This window comes from Pleurodeles waltl, chromosome 6 (assembly GCF_031143425.1).
Source record: "Pleurodeles waltl isolate 20211129_DDA chromosome 6, aPleWal1.hap1.20221129, whole genome shotgun sequence".
In the NCBI taxonomy this organism is placed as follows: Eukaryota; Metazoa; Chordata; class Amphibia; order Caudata; family Salamandridae; genus Pleurodeles; species Pleurodeles waltl.
Window position 1 is genome coordinate 1,525,735,486 of NC_090445.1, and position 20,914 is coordinate 1,525,756,399.

The 20,914-nt window shown below is 43.0% G+C and overlaps 1 protein-coding gene across 1 annotated transcript in view; it reads left to right on the forward strand.

The window, feature by feature from the left end:
- The window catches only part of ACAP3 (ArfGAP with coiled-coil, ankyrin repeat and PH domains 3), a 308,590-nt gene that overhangs the window by 197,397 nt on the left and 90,279 nt on the right, over positions 1-20,914 (forward strand). The window contains exon 11 of the mRNA XM_069241084.1: positions 19,200-19,312. Within this exon, the coding sequence (XP_069097185.1) occupies positions 19,200-19,312 (113 nt within the window). The remainder of the gene's footprint in view (positions 1-19,199; positions 19,313-20,914) is intronic.

Genomic DNA, 20,914 nt, shown 5'->3' on the forward strand with positions numbered 1-20,914 from the left:
GTATGAGCCAATGTCACCATGTTTTAGGGAGAGAGCATATGCACTTTAGCACTGATTTGCAGTGGTAAAGTGTGCAGAGTCCTAAAGCCAGCAAAAATGAGGTCAGAGAAAAAAATGGAGGAAGGCAAAAAGTTTGGGGGTGACTCAGTAGAAAGGCTATTTACAACACTTTTGTTGTGGAAAACTCTATAAACCTATTAGTAGTATGCGGTTTAATTTATGATATGTTGACCTTAATCGAGGTCAAAACCAATCCTAAATAAATCCTCAAACTCTAATTGTAATCAGGACCCATTGTTAGCTTCTCCTTGATTGCAGTAGCTTCAGCAGCCCAGATAAAACAAAGCCTGATATGCCCCAAACCTTGCTGTATTCCTAACTACAAAATTAAATATGTTTCTCTTCTTTTTAATACAACAATCAAACAGCATCGTCGAGTATTTCACCGGCTATTTTCCTGCAACCTTTCCTTAATTAAAAATATATATTATACTGCTAATTAAACTAGAATCAAAATGGAAAAGATACATAGCAGGTTCCTTGTGTAAAATAATGGTGACATATAGTAGGAGTATTCTTTATTTGGTTTGTACAAAAACCATAAAAGCACGTAGAAAAACAATAAAACATATAATACAATCTATTGGAAGTTAATACTGTACGCACCAAAATTCCATTTAAAAGGTAATTAAGAACATTCAGATAGTGACATTTATAAAACACTCAGGCTTAGACTTTGTGATTTACGGTTTCACAAGAACCCTTGAAAGACTTCATTTGGCCATATTACATAATTGACCATAATAAACCCACTATATGTACATACACATGTTACCTCACAGAGACTGTGATAATGGTTGTAGTTTTAAGTTTCATTTTCCATTAAAAAGGCCTTTTTTGTAACTTTGATGCTGTTTGATGAACTTGCAAGGAATTGCACAAACAATGAATACCTTCAGGTTAGTGCTTCTTTGTCAACATTTATGGGGAATTGTGAAGGGGCGAAGATGAGAAAGAAATATTTATCCATTTTGAATCACATTATAATTTGTGGTGCTTCATCACATCAAAAAACGCTGAATGGTCTTACTCCTAACTTTATTAAAAATTGGACATTTACTCAAAATATAGCCTTTTTGTGATTTATTGTAAATATTTTGAGTGTTTTTTTTAAGATATTTTCCATACAGAAAGGAGCTTTGAAGCTTTAATGATAATGTAGAATTGATTGCTAACTTACAAAATATCTGTGGGTTTGGAAGTAGATCTGAAGAATAACAATGTGTGAAATTGGTACCATAATCTAATGTAATTGTTCAAGTGACCAATATTTCTTCATTGTTTGTTGCGGGATCCACGTGTCCGAAAAATATGATTTGTTGGTTGTAACTAAAAAAAATTATTGTAGCTGCTGTTCTGTCATAAAGTGAAAAAATTCCAATTGTTCATGTATCAAGTTTCACAGAAAAAGATAGAGACATTTGTACGGAGTAGATAGAACATCTTCCTACCCTAGGGAAGATAGGGGGATGTGCCAGAGAATTAGGTACTACCCTTAACAAATGTGAACCACTTAGTGTGCAAACGAATACCACGCCTAACATTAACAACTCGCCGAATCCACAATACTTCAAGGGGTCAGGTGATGCACAGAAAATGGAACGTCACCTAAACATAGATGGCCAGGGGCTAGGTGGAGGACAACAACAATAAAATGAAGAACCTGCTTAAAAAACTTAGAGCATACATTCCTCCAAATGTGCCACTGCTGATCCCAGAGAATGTTTTTTTTTTAATTTAATTAAATCCACCAGTTCCTCCACTCCATTTAAAAGACACAGGCCTAATATAAAACCAATGAATTTAATGGAAACATGTTTTTTTTAAAGTAATCAAAAACCGCTGGAGTGTGTTCTGTGAATATAGGTGGCCTCTGAAAGTTTGGCTTTGCACCCGCCCGACCTGCATTCCATGGGCCTGACTCACAAACAGCACTTTGCTTTACTAAAAACGTACTAGAAAGTGCTATTCACAAACTGCACTTTTGTAGTAATTATCACTTTTAAGTAAGTTTACTATTTTTCTGTGTTCACAAACTGCACCTTTGTAGTAACTTACACTTTTAGTAAGTCCATACCTCCATTATTGTTTATGGGAGGGTTTTGCAGCACCAGTGTTTCTCCATGTGTAGTGCTGGACTTATTACTAAATTATAAGTATTGGCTCCTGGTTTTATGGTATTTGTGTTTTTTTAACATTGCCACCTGTATTTATCCTTATTTATTTTTTTGGCTATCTTATTGGTGTTTATCCATATTTATTATGTTTCCAGAACAAGTGGAGTTGTAAAATGGTATATTTCCATACTTATTTAACTGATAAATTTGCACTCCTACTTTGATGTATGTCACATTTTAGCATATTAAGTAGCCTAACATAACAGAATATTACACCCACAGGTAAATAATAGCATTGTGCTGCAAATGTATGTTAAGATATGCCTGTATTTAAGAAAATCTCATCTTGTTTTTAGCTACCCGTGATGTCTATCTGGTCAACTGTTGCCTGGAATTCACAAAATACAGGATAGAGAGTTGCTCACAAAAACAATTTTCAGTAAAAATTGTTTTTGTATGTATTTATCTGTAAAAATAAGGAAAACTGAAAACTAGAAGCCCTATTTTTAAGTTAATACAAAGGTGTAATTTACTACGAAAGTGCAGCTTTTGAACACTGACAAGTAGCAAACATACTTAAAGGTGTAAACTTACTCAACAGTATAAGTTACCTTTTTGAATCATGTCGAAAGTGCCCAGTAGCTATGGGCACAGGTCTCAGGTGTACCAGGTAGGCCTTGTAAACTCGTACGCCTTTACTTAATTCTGTAAATAACATGCTTTGCTATGACCCGCCTAAATATCACAAACATTCTGCTCTTGCCAGGCTTCCAATCTGTAACATGCCAGTTAAAGCACGTCACAGCAGGGATTATTGTCTCACCGAGCTGTACATATTTCTTGCAGCGCACTTGGAGCCGCAATCATAAAATAGAGCAACTCTGTAATTAAAGGTTACAGCGACTCCGTTCATTAGCATTCATTCCATCCACTCTTTTTTTTTTTTTTTTTTTTAGATGTTTTTTATTGAGTCAAATACAAGAACATTAACTTAACATTGCCAGGACAGAGATATGCAGTTGTGAATATATATGCATAAGGAATATTGTACTTGTAAATGCATATTTAAACATGTACATGAATTAGGCATATACAGCAATATAGTATCAAAGACTCCAAGTTTGAATAAAGAAAGAAGAAAGAAAGAGGGAGAAGAGCTTTAGGGATAGAAAAGGGAATCAAGTGATAGCCATGTAGAGAGAGAGGCAATAGGCATTAGTTACAGCGAATTTAAGATGAAATATGTATATATAAGAAGAAAAACAGGAAATATATTGACATTTTTTAAAAAGGAGGAGAAAAATCAATTTCCTTCGCAGTGCGTGAGAGATAGTTACTTAATGGCAACCATAGCTGATGACGTTTGAAGAAAGTTCCTGTTGAATCAAGCTTGTAGCTGTCAAGTCTATGATGATAACATACAGAATTCCACCACTGTCTGAGAGTAATGTTCTCCGAAGATTTCCAGTTAGAAGTAATAATAGAGATTGCAATAGAAAGCAAAAGGTCCACCAATTTTCCAAGAGGCCTGAATGAACTCCAGATATCGTGTAGGCCTCCCAAAAACAGTAAATCATATGACATTGGTAAGGAGATCTGCGCTATTGCTGAAATGCGAGACCATATTGAGGACCAAAAAGTAGATAGGGATGGACAGGAAAAAAACATGTGAAAGTCAGTACCCTGCTGAGTGTGGCAGCGCCAACAATTGTCATTTTGTGCAAGTTTGAATTTGTAAAGGCGTACAGGAGTGTAGAAAAGTCTATTATAAAAAAAATATAGGGTCTGTGTGAGGCTTGCAGTGCGTGTAGTGGAATGTATCTTATACCATATTCTATCCCATAAAGAAGTTGGCCAAACAACACCAAGATCTGATTCCCACAATGTCTCAATAGGTGACTTGAGTCTAGGTGATTCCATCCACTCTGTAAGAGTGAAATGTTGAGTTTGCCTGTTCAGAATTGACCTGTGACCTGAAGGTTGCGCACAGGCGGTGCAGCACGTGCAGTGCGTCACTGAGCTCTGCATATTGACGCAGCCAGCGTGGCTGCAGCAAGAAGCTGGTAGATACTGAAATTCTGTCTGAATCAGGAGGGAATCGGTCCCAAACCAAAGGCAAAAGAAGGTGACGATCAGAGTCTCGATAAACAAACTGCCAAAAAGTGACAGAACTGGTTCAGCTCACCGGACCCCTGAGAGGAACAGCAAGAGACAAAAAAGTCCTCTCAGGACATTCCAGAAAACCACAGACAAACTTAGGCACTCTGAAACGAATATGTCAGCGCCGCCGTTCTTAACCTTTAGCGCTCTGTGAATCTCCCCTCGGAATCATTACTGGAAGCCGGGGACCCCACTGAATCACGTGGATTTCCACTGAATCATTGGTGGAATCCAGGAATCTCCACGGAATCATTATTGGAAGCCTGCGACTCAGGCCTAAGATATTTATACGACTTGAGCCTCAAAATATACACAAAAATACAGAAGGTAGTATACCTCAAACAAATACACAAATACAGAACTATTACATTTAATTGACAAACATATGAAAAAAAGACTTTTGTTAGGAAGGCTGGAGCTTTTTTAAATGTGGTTTTTAATTCTCTAAGATGACGTGATATGCCAGTGAATAACATCACTTTTTCTTTTTTTGCACGTTTTGTCAGCACTTCACTTGAGGCCACCACCGGTTGTCCATACTTTATTCTGTTTGCTTTACTTGAGCTACTCCCAAAAATCAACCTCAGGGTGGCAACTATATTTTTAGTCTCAATTTCAAATTTATCCACATTACCACAACGTTTTAAAAATTTAAATTGTACATTTTGCCTCCTTATTTAAATAAACGTTCTCAATCTATAATTATTATTTCATTTTTTAGTTTCGGACCCCCTGAGTAGGTGTTGTGGACCCCAGGGGTCTGCGGACCACAGGTCAGGACCCCCTATGTTAGTGTACTAGAAAAGTAAGGCTAGCCATGCACATCTTTAGAACTTTGTGTAGAACATAAGAAATTTCCTAAAATACTTTTACTGCTCAGTGGGTTGAGTGCTTGCTGCCTAAACCACTTTGTATTCTGGAGGTCACAGGTTCCAAAGCTAGCAGTGACAGGTCAGCCTTTCATGCGCCAAGGTCAATACAAAGCGCACCGTTGACTTGGAGAACAATCCTATGAATCATTGAAGTGCCAGTGACTCTCCAGTTTGTGGTGTTTGGTACTTAGCAATCAATATTACTGTATTGCTACAGTTTTGCGTGTTGTCTCTGTGTTTTGTCTTGTAGATTGCTTGGGTCTTCACGTGAAGGCTGCAAAGCACACCTCTCCATCTTTCTGCCTCCTTGAGACTACGGTATCTCAGGTGTCCTCTACGACTCTCTCTCTGCTAATTGTGGTTGAATGTGACTTGCTGCTGCCTGGTGCCTGTACAGTTGAGCTGCCTGGTGAAGCATTAGATGACACCGTCATGTTGCTTTTTTTGTGTAGTGCTTCAGCTTACATCACCCGAGGGCCTCTTCAAACTGATGTTGTGAAAAAGGCAATGGAATGGGAAGAGCATCAAGTAAACATGCATTCACAAATGCTGTTTCCGTGCATTGTATGCACAGACGTTATTTATCACATTAAAGCTTACCCTATTGGCTTTTCCAAAGTTGGGAAAAGCAGCAACAAATATTGCTTTCTGTATAGAGTGCATGCAGGAGAAAAATAACTGAATAGACAGCCTAGTTGAGTTAGTTTTCGGATTTAGAGTAATCTCTTGTGCATTCTAATGGAAAGACTTCCTGGAAGGTGGGATGATACATCACCATCTGGTAGCATGAGATGAAAGAGTATTACTCCTCTGGGTGGAGCCAAACCAAAGCCCACTCCATGCATATTTTAAAGAATTGCTCCGGGCAGCTCCATTTTCAAGCCAGATGTAAAAAGGGAAGTTTATTTTACCAACACAGCATATTATTGTGAAATTTTTTAATAGTTGTGCACTGATATTTGGTGTATTTGTCATTCACGCATATATTACTTTGATAGTCATTTAGAATATGTGGAGAGCTGTAAATCAAACTGTGAAAAGTGTAGAAATGCTTTTCAGTGGGCATAACACTCTATTTTTGTATAAAGGCAAAAGGACTGCTTTCCGTGCATAATAGGAGAGTACTAGCAAAAATCGGTGCCAGTTTTACAATAATTGTGAAAAAAAGAGACAAAGAATGTGTGCACATTTATCTGAAAATGTCCTGTGTAGTCATGATAACTGGTGGTGGACACATTAGTGCCGAATTTGGGTATGACAGCAAACCATGCAACATTTTGTTTCTTACTCCATTAGTGTGGCAGAGCTCATTTTTGCAGATGGCAATGCAGCATAGCTCTGCTGTACATAAACAGCACAATGTAGTCCCGGAAGTGCTTTCACTGATGCCCGTATAGCATTCTTCTCACTCATAAAATAGTAAACTTTTCTATACTGCTAGATTACAGTGAGGGATTATAGCAACATCCCTGATGTCACGTAGTAATTCCTTCCCAGAGTTCCCAATACCGGGGGCGTTATCAACTGCGAGTGGGGAGGTGGCAGTAGAAATGTCTGGGATTACAAGAGGGATCCTGAGGGATGCCTTAGAATTCAGGAATTACCCATGGAATCTATGATTTGATTCCCAGTTCTTCCCAATGTTTCACCCTGAGGCTCACCACGCTTTCAGCAGGCAGAGTCCCCGGGTGAGTAGTAAAGGGGTAGTAAGGGTTTTAGTGTTTAAATATGGGTAGCATTAATGGGTAGTATCAGTCGATGTGGCTCAGAAATGGGATAGTATTAAGGGGTAGTATGTGTTTATATGCTTGGGGGAAGAGTAGTAAGGACATTCAGAGTTCAGAGAGGGGTAGCATTAACACTGATGTTGATTTTAGGGTTCAGGGTTGGGTAGCATTAATGGGTAGTATGTTTTACCATTTCAGGTAAGGTTAGTGTTAAGAGGTGGTATGGTGTTTTCAAGGTTTAGAGAGGGGTAGTTGTAAGAGATTTTTAGCATTCACTGAAAGGTACTGCTACAGGGTAATAAGGGTTTTTAGAGTTGAGGGAAGGTAGAATTAGGGGTGGCAAGGACTTTCTAGGGTTCAGGAAAGGGTAGCAGTAAGGGGTAGTAAGGATTATTAGGGTTCAGTGAATGGCAGCATTAAGGGTTATTAATATGTTTTTAGGGGTGAGGGGAGGATAGCGTTTAAAGATAGTATGGGGTTTTAGGGTTCATGGATGGGTATCAATAAGGGAAGGGAAGGGAAGGTTTTCCTAGAGTTCAAGGAAGTGTTGTGTAAATGAATAGTGTTTCCAGGGTTCAGGGATGGGTAGCATCAAAGCATAATAGGGCATTTGTCTGGTTGCCTGGCCTGACTGACCTTCTCCGGCCCTCCAGGTGTCCACGCCCTTCTTCCCTGGAAGAGTCTATGTTAAATAAGTTTATCTGGGTTTAGAGAGCTCACAGTAAGTGAATGTCTGTAAATATCAGTGCACTCGATTTCCATAGGTATCCCTCTTTCTGAGGACCAAAATTTGTACCCAGGATTGAGACTTTGACCCCGGACATACAACAGCATCTGGTATCAGTATTTACCAGGAGCAATATTTCTGACTCCATTAATGACCAAATCGTAATGAGGGTGTAAGTCTTTGATCCTAATCCGTTTAGGTTTGTATAGCTTTACACAATATTTGTATAGGGTTGATCTGTGTGTGCAGCAGTGTAAGACAATGGGTCCCTACGTATGGTTCGGGGACCCCTGGGGGCAATTGAAGCCTCCTCAGAGGGTCCGTGATTCTTCAGATAATGTTGTTTTGTGTTTCAAATCATCAACAGTGTTTAGGCCGGGGTCCCGGCTTCCAGTAATGACTGATTGCTGGCAGATGGGGGGTAGGGGCGGCAGATTTCAATAATGATTCAGTTCGGGTCCCTGGGTTCCATTAATGAGAAAGGGGGAGTCCACAGAAGTCAAAAGGTTGTGAACCACTGGTGTAAGAGATTAAACAAAAATGGAGGAGCTAGAGAAGATGCTGTAATCTAATCCAGTGCCGTGGGTGCGACGAAGGACTGTCCAGCATACAGTGTGAGCTCCTGACTGATGTGATTAGGAGAGAGGCGGTTCCGTGGTCTGTGCAAAGTAGAAACAGACACAAACTTCAACACAGACACGGCACAGCAGTGATGTAACATAAAATGACTGCTCCCCCTGCAGAATATAAGGGCTCCAAGTACCCACCCTGCACTGCGGGGGCCGTTGCTAAGCCGCTGCACCACAGAGAACTAGGCGCTCCCTTGAGAAAAATGCAGTGCATGGCTGGTGTTAATTTAAGGCAACGGTAGGCAGTTGTCTAGGGCACAGCCAGCAAGCGGGTGCTAGGTTGCACGTAGAAGCATCAAATATGGCATCATTAGTAAGGGAGGACATCAAAATATCACGTGACCCAGTGCACAAAAATCATTCCATCAGCCCTGATCCCGGGGCTATCCAGGTTGGCTGTTTTCTTGCCTGCTGCAGCTCCTACTCAGTCTTGTCCCGAGTTATGTCTTTACTTTTGCTCTTTAGGATTACCCCCTGTGTTCCTCTAGTGGGTGTTTACCAGACTGTGCTTGGCAGATGGGAGCGGGGAATGAGGGTGGGAGTGCAGTTAATGGACCTGATGGCTGTGTCCTTATCAGGACAGAGTTGAAGTGAGTCAACCCTTTTTATCCAGCGGATATTGCTGGAAGTTCACTGCTGGTGCAGGGAAGGATAATCCAATTTGGCCAGGGTTTAGACGGTATCAGTGTAGATTATGCTTTACCGTCTGTTCCGCTTCCTGTCGTTTCTAAGAACAAATCAGGCCAGGGAGCTAATGTGGCCTTTTTCGGGCAGGATTAAGAAAATGTTGGTTTAATTGGTGCCGTGAGAGGTAATGGACTCATGAAAGAATTATGTAATCTGGTCCAACAGTATGGGATGAGAACCTTTTGTAGAAATGCAAATGTGCCCGTTTCATAAATTCAGATCCAAACACGCAGTCTTTCATTTTTGTAATGTTGCCTAAATTAATACGACTAAGTTGGACAGATATAGCGCCTTTGATGGGGGTGTGCATGATACAATTCATTTTTGTTGTGTGATGTAGAATTCAACATCCTTTTGAGCATTCGACAGCGCAAAAAGCGATTGATGACATCCTGTACTTAATCTGAACCACGGGTGATCCCCCTGGGCTGTAATCCAATCTATTGCTCTTTAGCTTCTCTGTGCTAGAGACGAACACAAGCAACCCCATACCAGCCGTGGCCTTGGCGGCCTCATCAGTGAGGTACAGCTTGATTCATTTGGTACAGCAAACTCTGAACCATGTCTGGGCAAACCGTCCCCAATTAAAGTGTCTCACTTGGTGCGAAATGAATGTATGGCAGCTCTCACATTAATCTCAACCACTGGGAGTCGCTCCGGCTCATATTCAAGGCTCCTCTGCTATTGAAGACAGACCAATCATGTGCCAATCAGCCATCTCTGCCCCGAAAGGGACAGTCCAATCCAAACAGATAGGTCATTATCGATGTTTTTACTACAGTTATTGTTGTTGGACTGGCAACCACTACCCGCTGTAAACACTGACAAAGCCAATAGGTCTGGGTTTATTATGGTACTGTAGGCAGCACAGGCGACACAACAGAGGGAGCCGGCAGGAGTCCGCTGATCGGGCTATAGTTGTAAAGCAGTCCCCCTGGCAATCCAGTGCAAGTACCCAAGTAGTGGTGGACGAATACATCCAGACAGCCAGTAGCACTGGGTGAGAGATGAAAACTTCACCGGGCAGAGCCAAGATTTAATTGACGGAGTCATAAGACACTGGCTGAAAGAGGCAGGTGGCAGAAAGGCAGTTTTATTGAATTTATTGTACTGTTCTACGTAGCGGTTCCTGGGACAAATGGTCTGCATTATTACTATATAATTTGTCTTTGTCGGAAAATGTAGTCAACCCTATTGCGTAACATTGTCATATTTACTTTAACCCAGCATCTATTTTTTAACTCTTGTTAATCAAGGGTAGAAGAAAACCTGTTGTTTTCCAATGGCGTACTATTTTGTTTTTTCCTGTGGTTGTAATACAAACACTATTGTCTACAAACGTAAGCAGCATGAGCGATTACGCTTCCTATCAAAAGCTCGACATAAAACACGAACATCAACGGGCTGGCCTGACGCGTTTGACAGACATAAAGCTATAAACCACCCTATCCGCACCCGACTGAGAAAGCTGGCCCAACTCACTCTCTGATGTATTGTACCCCAAGGAAATGTCCACTAATTGAAAGAGGGTTAAGGGGGCGGGGTAGGAGGAACTTGTCCCGCTTTTATTAGCAAAAGAGGGTGGGGGGCTAACCATCTGTTTGAGTTTTAAGGAATGCAAAGTATGACATATGCTTGAGAAGGGGAGCTGATCCGTTAGTTTCCCTCCTGGGCCTGAGAATGGTGCACTCCGCCGGAAGAAACGCCTGTCTTTAGATGCGGTCCAGTCCAATGACATAGTTGTGGGTGGAGTCACTTCTGTTTGTTTTTTATTAATCTTTTACTCTTTGCTAATCTCTCAGTCGAAGTAACCTCTTTGCTCATAAAAAAATCCTTTCATTTACTTCCTGCTTTCGTTTAATAATGCCCCTCTGGTGCCCCCAAATCTCTTCCTGCGTGTGACGTGGAATGTTCATTCGCGCGCGTGTGAGGGAGAGAGGGAGAGGGAGAGTCCTTTCAAGAGCTATTGAAAGGAGGGATGGCGTTGCCAGTGAAGGGAGGGGTCGACGGGGGTTGCTCTCACGTCCACCCTTCCATGACAATCACCATTACCGAGCCCCAGCTGTATGGTAATCGGCCTTTTCGATGAAAGGAGGCGAGTGAGGGAAGTTGCTTGGTGTATTTGAAGGAGTGAAGTGGCTAGATGGTGGCTTTCGTGGCCTGGCTTACACTGTGGTTCTACCGGCCCCTCCTGGCGCAGAATGAACTGAGGAGCCTCGAGCGCTCGCCTCAGTCCCGTGGGAGGGTCGAAGGAACCCACCACCCCGAGAAGAGACCTGACAGTCTTGGGAAGAAGTTTTCGGGAAAGCGCCGCGCCCTCTCATTAGATGAAAATCCTTGGGCGCCTGGGGCACCTGTGGGTGAGTTGATCCTTACTTCGAGCAGAACTTAAACGGGGAATGCTAGAGCACACTTTCATTTATGTGCAAACTATTATGTAGCCACTGTTTTCGGATTTACACTCACTAAAGAAATTCGAGGATTTAAAACTCTTCTCTGCATGATTGGTAGTTAGAAGTGAAATTTCTTTTGCACCCTTGCCACATAATCCGGATATTTCCTACGGAATTCCGCCAGTTCCATGTGAGCCCATGAAAGCTCATGTAAATGGCTGTGCCTGCATCTGCTTGTGGGGACTTTATACTGCGCTTCGTCTTCCCCCAGCCTGCGGGCATCATTGGAGCCTAATGATTCACGAGCGCATGTTGCTTAGCAACACAGCATCACTTCTGTGCCCTGCTCATGATGCAGCATCAGAAAGTGGAGCTCTTTTTATAGCCCACCCATTCCCTCTCTCTGACCAGCACAGCCATGGAAGAAAAGACGTGAACACCCTTCTATATTATAAAGCTGCGTTCACACAAATAGACGAGTTTCTGAAGTGCGTTAGTGGGTTAGTGAACCTCTCTGCACCGAAGGCTGTGCTTGATTGGACTGTTCTATAGTCCATGTGAGATATTTTTTGGTGTGATGGGCAGAGACGTTTTAAAGCAGGGGCAAAGTGAGCTGTGGCCAAAGGCCCCAGCCTTTCAAGGAGGGCACAGATAGAGCCAGCTCTGTTCTGCAGTGACTAGCCCTGGGGATCTTGAACAGTTCTGAAACAGATTGTTTTTTTATATTTTTTTCTTTTAACTTATTTTTAATGTGGATGATTTGTGAGAATAAATTACAGATATTTTGCAGGAAAATGTGTTTATGTTTCATGCAACAGCCATAAAAAGTTTCCTTCAGATCAAAACCGGACCTCACATATGAGAAATGGGAGAGTGTCACAGAGATTATTTACAATTTGGATGAGTTTGTCTGTGCACTGTCAGTACCTGGCCAAAGGGCACGAAAGAGCTGAAATTGGATGATAAATTGAAAGCTGTTCCGAACAGGGCCCCCAAAATACGTTTGGCCCAGGGCCCCCAGAATCCTTAAGATGTCCCTGGTGAAGTGTAATCATGCACTATCTTCCCCTGAACCTAGGTGTTGTGGTGCAAGTGGGAATGAGGGACAGAATGCTTGAGCCTTGTATAGTTGATGTGCCTGGTTAGGACTCATTTATGGGGACTGGGACTTATTATTCATATTCTACTTTGAACTAGAGCAAGGGAGTGAATGGAATAAAGAAGATGAAAGAAAAAGGAAGCAAAACAGAGACAAAAGACAAGAGCAGGGACAGAAAAAACTGTGAGTGAGATGAAGAGTAGAGTGGCAGCAGCTCCTAATTTGTAAAAGAATGAGTGCCTGTGCTCAAATTGCTGCTCCAGCCAGGCTATCAAAAATTTCTGGGCCAAATACCAATGCTGCATAGTGTTGAATTCACATCAAGCCCCTTTCATTCACTAGCAGACACTGCTATGTCTATCTCAATCCTTCTGGTAGGATAATACTACAACCAATAAAATTGATAATAATATTTTACACATTAAGCACTGCTTGTGATGAATAGGTTCCAGTTCCTGTATGGCTTCAGTCCCAAGTGGTCTGATGTCCATACTGTCCTTGTGTGCATGATGTCTTTATTGGTCTACTTGATCCTGCATCATTGTTTGGGACAAGCCAGGTCTCTCTTTCTTTCCTGCCTTCCAAGTGATCTTCAATGTTTCCTTTTATTACCTGGAAATATTTTCATTGTTTTCCTTGATGAGGTCACAGGCCAGTGGGCAGTCGCTTGTCAGACAGAAGGACAAGGCCAGCCTCCTATGTCAACACTTCCTAGGGCTGACTTAATGTTTTTAGTGGCTGCTGCCAGTGTAAATGCACATGGTCTTACATGTGTGGGTCATGTCAACAGGCTCCCATATCACCCGCGAGGTACTGTGGGCCAGTGAGACAACACTATGCAATCGAGATCACACATTGTATCTTGTCAGTGTAAGGAATAAGAATCCAGGACTCATAGTTTGAAATTGAATACATGAATCACACACTCACAGTAAACAGCGTTTTTTTAAAGTCACGTGTCTGAAACATAACCAGTCTGGCTGTAGTCAGGGTTCGTGGTTGACTGGACGCGTTGCTGCGTTTTAGGAACACAAAGAGACGGTTTCAGAGTTACCACAAACATTCAGAAGGATCTGAGCCATATGTGTGGTGTAGGGAGCTGGGTTCTGGTTGCAGTACCCCACCCCACCCCACAACCTTTTGCTCAATTTTTAGATACAACGTCAACTGAAGTGCACTGGGTTCTTGCTAACCAGGTCTCCAGTGCCAGCGTTCCTTCCCTAAAATAAAGACACCTGGTCACTTGATCCCCAAGTGAACAGGCCCTTCAGCCCCCTATAAGCCCCTAGTAAATGGTACCCCTGTACCTAAGGCATGAGTACTGAAGAGGGCCCCTCAGAGCTGCAGCACAACTTGTGTCACTCTGACAGACCCAGCACCAATCTTATGTAGACCGCCATTGCAGGCTGCGGGACAAAGCCATGTCCCCTAACACTGCATGCAATATATGTAAGTCACCTCTCTAGCTGGCCTTACAGCCATAAGTCAGCATGCATTATATTACTTGTGAGGGCATATATGCATGAGTAGATATGCCCCTGCTATGCCTCTTGTCGATTCTGAGACACAGTAAGTGCACAGGGAAGCCATTTTAAATGAATGTGCTGGTGACCATCACCGTGAGTTCCCCAGATCAATGATGGCTTCTCTGATTCCTGGAATGTTTGATTTCAAACATCTCAGAATAATAAACCCTCACTGACCCTAGTGATAGATTGTTTTGTAAAAGCACACAGAGGGCATCTTTGAGATGCCCCCTGAAAACCTTCGAGCTACTAGTGTGCTGGCTGAGTGGTCCTGACCAGTTCAGCCACCGCAACACATTTCTGGCCTGACTCGGAATTTGAACTCTGCACCCAGCCGCCCCTGTGCCACTCTGGGTGCACTCTTGGTACTGATTTGAACCTTGCTTGGTGTTGACCTAAAAGCCCTAAGACTGGACTTGTAAGTTGTGCACTTACCTGCAAAACTGCATTCTTGTTTTCCTCCCATAGGTTAACATTGCTGAACTGAAGAATCTCACTAAGTGCTGATTTTTGAAACTGCAAAGTATTATGCTTGTAAATCTAGTTACCTGATTACAAAGTTCTTGGGTTTGATACATATATAAAAAGAAATGTTATTTTACTAAATTGGTCTTGGCTTTATTCTTTGAGTGTGTGTCTCATTTATTGCCTCAAACAACAAATGCTTATCACTACCCTCTGATAGGCCTAACTGCTCGCCCACACTACCACAGTTGGCGCATTATTCCCATCTATTTTTGCCTCTGCAATTCACTGGACTCTGCACAGTGTTCTTAATTTTAGTGCATTATATAGAGAGCTAGCGTCATACATTTGCCCCTTAATTATTTTTTAAATATTCGTATTTATCACTTGCTGCTCTTTGTTGATCCCCACCATTCAAGTCTGCAATTTTCTTCCAGACAGCTCCTTTCTCATGTATGCACTTTTGCACATTTTTTTATTAAAACAATGTAATGTTTCAAGATGGGTGTCTGCCACCTTAGAATGGTTATATTGTAAATAAACAAAACAATTACTGTTAGGAATGGGGTCTCTATTTGGCAGTCAGTTTGCACCCTGTCCAAGTAGGGACCCTCACTCTAGTCAGGATAAGGGAGATACCCGCTCAGATAACCCCTGCTCACCTCCTTGGTAGCTTGGCACGAGCCGTCAGGCTTATCTCAGAAGCAATGTGTAAAGCATTTGCACAGTAATACAGTGAAAACACTACATAAGGACACCACACCAGTTTAAAAAAAATAGCCAATATTTATCTGTGTACAACAAGAACAAAACGATAAAAATCCACATCCAAAGATATTAATTTTGCAAGATTTACTCATAAATACAGTTCCTTGAAGTCAATAGCTCCACCTGGTGCTATCACCGTGTCTTGATCAACAAAACCAACAGTTCAGGCCTGCTGCGGCGTCACAGGCCAGCTATGGTGTCGGAGAGAGCCGCAAAAAGTACCTTTGGAATTGCAGGGCGTTGTGATCCTCGTGAGCTCTGGGGAGTGGCGTCGCTGCTGTTGCGGTGTCGGTTCCGGAGTCGGTGCGGGGGTCATCGGGCCTTTGAAGTCACACGTGTTGCAGATCGAACTCCGGGCTGATGAAGTCAGGAGCGCTGCTGTGGATGGCGTCGGGTTAGCGGTGCGAAGCGGGACGATGCAACGTGTGGTGCCCACAGGTCACGGTGCAGGCAGCGGCTCGATAATGGTGTCCTGTGGCTTCGTTGAGACCAGGGCTGCCGTGTGAAGTAGGGCGACGTGCGGTGTCACCAGGTCAAGATGCAGACAGCATCGCCGTCGTTGCTGAAGCGCTGTCGTCGGTAGACCCAAGCCAGCAGTGCGGGGCGGGACGGTGCTCACGAGCGGTGTCCACAGCCCACGGAGCAGACAGGGATGCCTGGTGACAACACTGGAGTCAATGGTGCTGGCATCAGTGGACCAGAGATGCAGTGCGGGAGGGATGGTGCTTCGTGTACCTCACAAGCGGAGTCCATAGGCCACGGTGCAGGCAGCAGCACTTGTGACAGCAGGAGCGTTGTCATGGGGGATGCCCAGGCTGCGGTGTGAGCAGGCGATGCCGGAGTGCGGGGCCCACAGATTGCGCTGCGAGCAGCCGCTCGGTGAAGTCGTCCGATGACGACGTCGGTGAGACAAGGGTTGCGGTGCGAAGCGGGGCTGTGGGGCTCCATGCGGTGCCAGCAGGTCACAGTGCAGGCCAGCATCGTCGTTGATGGCGTCACAGTGTTTTTTTTCCTGGAAAAGCACAAAACACACAGTTCCCAGTGCTGTAGGAAACTGAAGTCTTTGATATCCCTGAGACTTCCCACAGGAGGCAAGCTCTACTACAAACCCTTGGAGAACTTTCTCAAGCAGGACACACAGCAAAGTTCACCCTTTGCACTCTTTTCAGGCAGAAGCAGCAACTGCAGGCCGGTCCAGCAAAGCAACACAGCAAAGAGACAGTTCTCCTCCTCCAGATCTTCAGATCTTCTCCTGGGCAGAGGTTCCTCTTGATTCCAGAAAGATTCTAAAAGTCTGGCGTTTTGGGTCCACTGCTTATACCCAGTTCTGCCTTTGAAGTAGGCATACTTCAAAGGGAAGTCTCTGTTGTTCACAAGATCCTCCCTTGCCCATGCTTGGCCCCAGACACACTCCAGGGGGTTGGAGACTGCATTGTGTGAGGGCAGTCACAGCCCTTCCAGATGTAAGTGACCACTCCTCTCTCCACCCTAGCCCAGATGGCTCATCAGCATATGCAGGCTACACCCCAGCTCTCTTTGTGTCACTGTCTAGAGGAGAGGTGTGAACAGCCTAACTTTCAAACTGACCCAGACGGGGAATCCACAAACAGGCAGAGTCACAGAATGGTTTAAGCAAGAAAATGCATACTTTCTAAAAGTGGGATTTTCAAACTCACAATCCAAAAAACAACTTCACTAAAAGATATATTTTTAAATTGGGAGTTCTGAGACCCTAAACTCCAAATTTCTATCTGCCCTCAAAGGGAATCTGCGCTTTAAAGTTATTTAAAGGCAGCCCCAATTTTAACCTATGAAGGAGATAGGCCTTACAACAGTGAAAATCCCAAATTCTGCAGTATTTCACTGTTAGGACATGTAAAACACACCAGTACATATCCTGCCTTTTAAATACACTCAAGATAAAGGAGCCAATGGCCAGTTGGGCTGACCAATTACCCTATGCTGCATATTATGGTTGTAGTGGGTGGGAGCAGAACGTGAATGACACAAACATAAGCCAGTGGATGAAAAGGGTTAGCAGTAAGCCCCTGTAAAAATGTATACAAATGTAGTTTTTGTAAAGTCAAAATGTCTTGGCTTCCTTAGCACTAAAAATGGCTGCTGCAGTGTCGTGACTCATACGTGAACATGTATGGTGACCATGTACGCATATAGGTCATCATGCTAGAGGCCAGCCATTTTGACTTTTGGTAATGCTGTTAAGTCTGCAACAACCGTTTTCTTTTTCTATTTTTCTCTTTTGACTATGCAGTTTAAGATTTGTTAAATGTTGGATATTGCTTTTCACAAGTGAAACTTTTTGGCCTTGCTAATGCTTGTTCTAAAAAAAATCCCTCAATTCACACTGGTATGAACGCCCTTGAGCATTAAAAGATACAACATGGCGGGCCTCACTCGTTTAAATTTTAAGGATTTTAAAATCAGTATTAAAAATCTTTTCCTTGGAAAAAAAAAAAAAAACTGGCAAAAAAACAACCAAGTGGACAGCAGTCTGGGCTGAAGTTTTTGTCACCCTCGCAGTATGCCAGAGAATAATGCGCAGCCTTTAGGGACACTAATTAATTGCACAAAAAGGTTCAGTCTAAACCCGGTCATGAGCTGACGATTGTACACGTTAGTCATCTATGTCAAGTATGGCTCAGTGAAAAACACAGTTTTTGTCAGGCAGTGAGCAAAGCCAGCAGGTTTCAGCAACAGTACCCTTCTTTTCAGCCATAGAATTATTACATTTTTTTTCATCCATATATAATCGGCCTTGGTTATCCTAACAGGACATGAGAACAAAGTCGGACAACCTAAAATGGTGAATTTAGACTTAATGTAACTCAGTCAGGCAATTTTTCTCATATTATCCAGCGTGAGACAATCCCTGATAATCAATGTATTGAAGGTTGGCTTGCTCCTATACCAAATTAAACTCCACCACAGCAATGGTCTCAGTGTAATGGTGTTCTAAATATATCTAAGGCCCTATTCCTCATGAGTAACATGTGTTGATGTGCTTTGTGGGACAGCCAGTAAGACTAAAATGAGCTTAAAGGCACAAAGAGAACTTACCAGTGCAATACATGCATTCCAAAGGAGGTTAACATCTCTAGGAAGCTGTATATTCTATTGCTTATGTATGTGCATGTTCCCATGTGTACAGATAGAAGAATTGGCGATGCATTATGAGCTCAGTCATAGGCATCTATTCCTATTGGTGGTGAACTCAAGAATGCTTGTACCTAACTTTCACCACAAGCAGGCACATGTAATCGATCGATAAAGGTTGTTCCAGGAGTGCTCCACAGGATTCCACAAGGTAGCCAGCATACCTCACACACGTGGTACAAATAAAGGTGTTATTAATTAAATGTTCAAGTGACACCAGTGATACAACCATCTTCTAGTTATTCGGGGAGGTTGTTCCATGAGGTTGTAAGGACTCCCACATTTCCTGCTCTGCAAAGAGACAGCGCTGAGCTTTGCTTGCTTAGTGACATACAAAAGCTGGCACCAGTGAGGACTCTGGGTTCAACATCAACTTACTGGGTGAAAAGCAAAAAATCTCAGAATGATAGGACTGCTAAATTGTACCCCAAACTTTTGTTTGCGTGCCTTTGGCAGATAACAATTAGAAATTGACAGAGTCTCTGGGGAAAGACTGATCCTTTCTGATAGATATCTCTTAAGGAATCACAAGGTGTATAAAAAAGGCCTGGTGCTTCTGGTAGATTGCAACAAATGAATAGCATGTTCACCAAAGCTAAATATTCATGGAATATACCAAGGATGAAATAGTGAGGCCTCAGTATTGCTTTGAAATATCTGCTATGAAATGGCATAGAGTTTTAGGAGAGCCTTAAACTTTATATAAAGTGGTGATATTTTACCTCATCACATACCAGTGGTTTTTCAGTACAAGGCACTTCCTTCTTCACACTTCGTTCCATCTTGTGTTCCTAGGATTTCTCCTATGATGACTCCAAAGTTGAGTTCAATGTGGATGCCCCCAATGGCGTGGTTATGGAAGGCTACCTCTTCAAGAGAGCAAGCAACGCCTTCAAGACGTGGAATCGGTAAGTTTAAGTCTAAGTTGGCCAAGACTTTGACATTCCAATCTGGCCTTTACTGTTGCACCATCCCACATGACCTCTTTCATTGCTTTCACCTTTTTCATTGAACTCTAGGCCATCTTGCTGTGAAGGACGGTACACGGTCTACTTGATGGCAAATGTTTCTCTTTGATGGAGTCATAAGTGGATAAATGGAATGTTTGACTCTGTTTAGGCACTTTGTATTTTGCACTTTTATTTATTTTCTCATTAACCACAAGTGAAGTAGTACTGTATAACAATAAAGGTATGCCACTCAATCTGCACACAGGATGCTACTAAGCATTTTATGTGTTATGTAATATGATGAGACATTTGATTTGTTAGATAGCACATGAATTACTAAACTGAGGTTCATAACAAAAATAATAATTTTTTGGGGGGAGTGGTGTAGGAAGCTGGCCTGGTGTGTGGTGGGTACCTAAAATGCTTACACCTCATACCAGGTCTAGGTGTCCCCGCTTAGTGAAGTGTAGGCAGCGTCTAGAAGCCAGGGTCTCTAGAGGTAGCTGTGGATGAGCAGCCAAGGCTTATCTAGGAGACATGCAAAGCTCATGCAATACCACTGTAGTCACACATCACTTACACACATGAAAGAAAACACTCAGTTTTACAAAAATAAAGATACTTTATTTTGGAACACAATGCCACAGAATAATAGAAGGGCAACCCTCCAGTAGAAGGTAAGTAATACACTAAATATATACACTAGTAAACAGTAATAGGCATAGAAGGGGTTCGAAAACAGTGCAAATAGCAATAACCAATAGTGACCCTAGAGGGAGTCCAAACTTATACTAAAAAATGGAATGCCATCACAGGAAACCCACCTAGGTAAGTGGAATGTATAGAGGGGAGCTGGGAGTACCAAGAAACCACAGAGGTAAGTAACACAGTACCCCCCCCCCCAGTGACCAGGAAAGCAGGAGTAAATCACTGGAATTTCCCCAAACCAACTAAAAGGAGAAAAAAGAAGAAAAGAAGACACCCAGACAATACTGCAAGAAACCAGTGGTGGATTCCTGAAGAAGAAGGCCTGTGGAGAGCAGGGACCAAGCCCAAAAGTCACAGTGGAGTCCAGGAGGAGTAGGAGCTACTACCCACCCAGCTGGAGGTTCCAGTCGCAGTTCCGGAGGCTAGAAGTTCAAGCAGAGGTTGCAGAGGAGTCCTGCTGGAATTTTGCAAGCCGCATCTGAGGACCCACCCAAGAGAGAGACCCTAAATAGCCCTGAAAGGGGGAATAAGTCACCTAGCCAGGTAAGCGCCTATCAGGAGGGGGCTCTGACGTCACCTGCTGACCCGCCTACTCAGAATTTCCTGCGAACCTTGGAAACAAGATGGCAGAATCCAGGGACCCCCTAGAGTGGCTCTCAGCACCACCGCTGGCGTGGTGATGGACATGGGAGTGGTCACTCCCCTTTCCACTGTCCAGTTTCATGCTAGAGAACGGACTGGTGGTCCCTGAACCGTGTGGACTGGTTTATGCACGGAGGGCACCAAATATGCCCTTCAAAGCACACCAGTGGCTTGGGGAGACTACCCCTCCCAAGCTAGTCACACCTATTT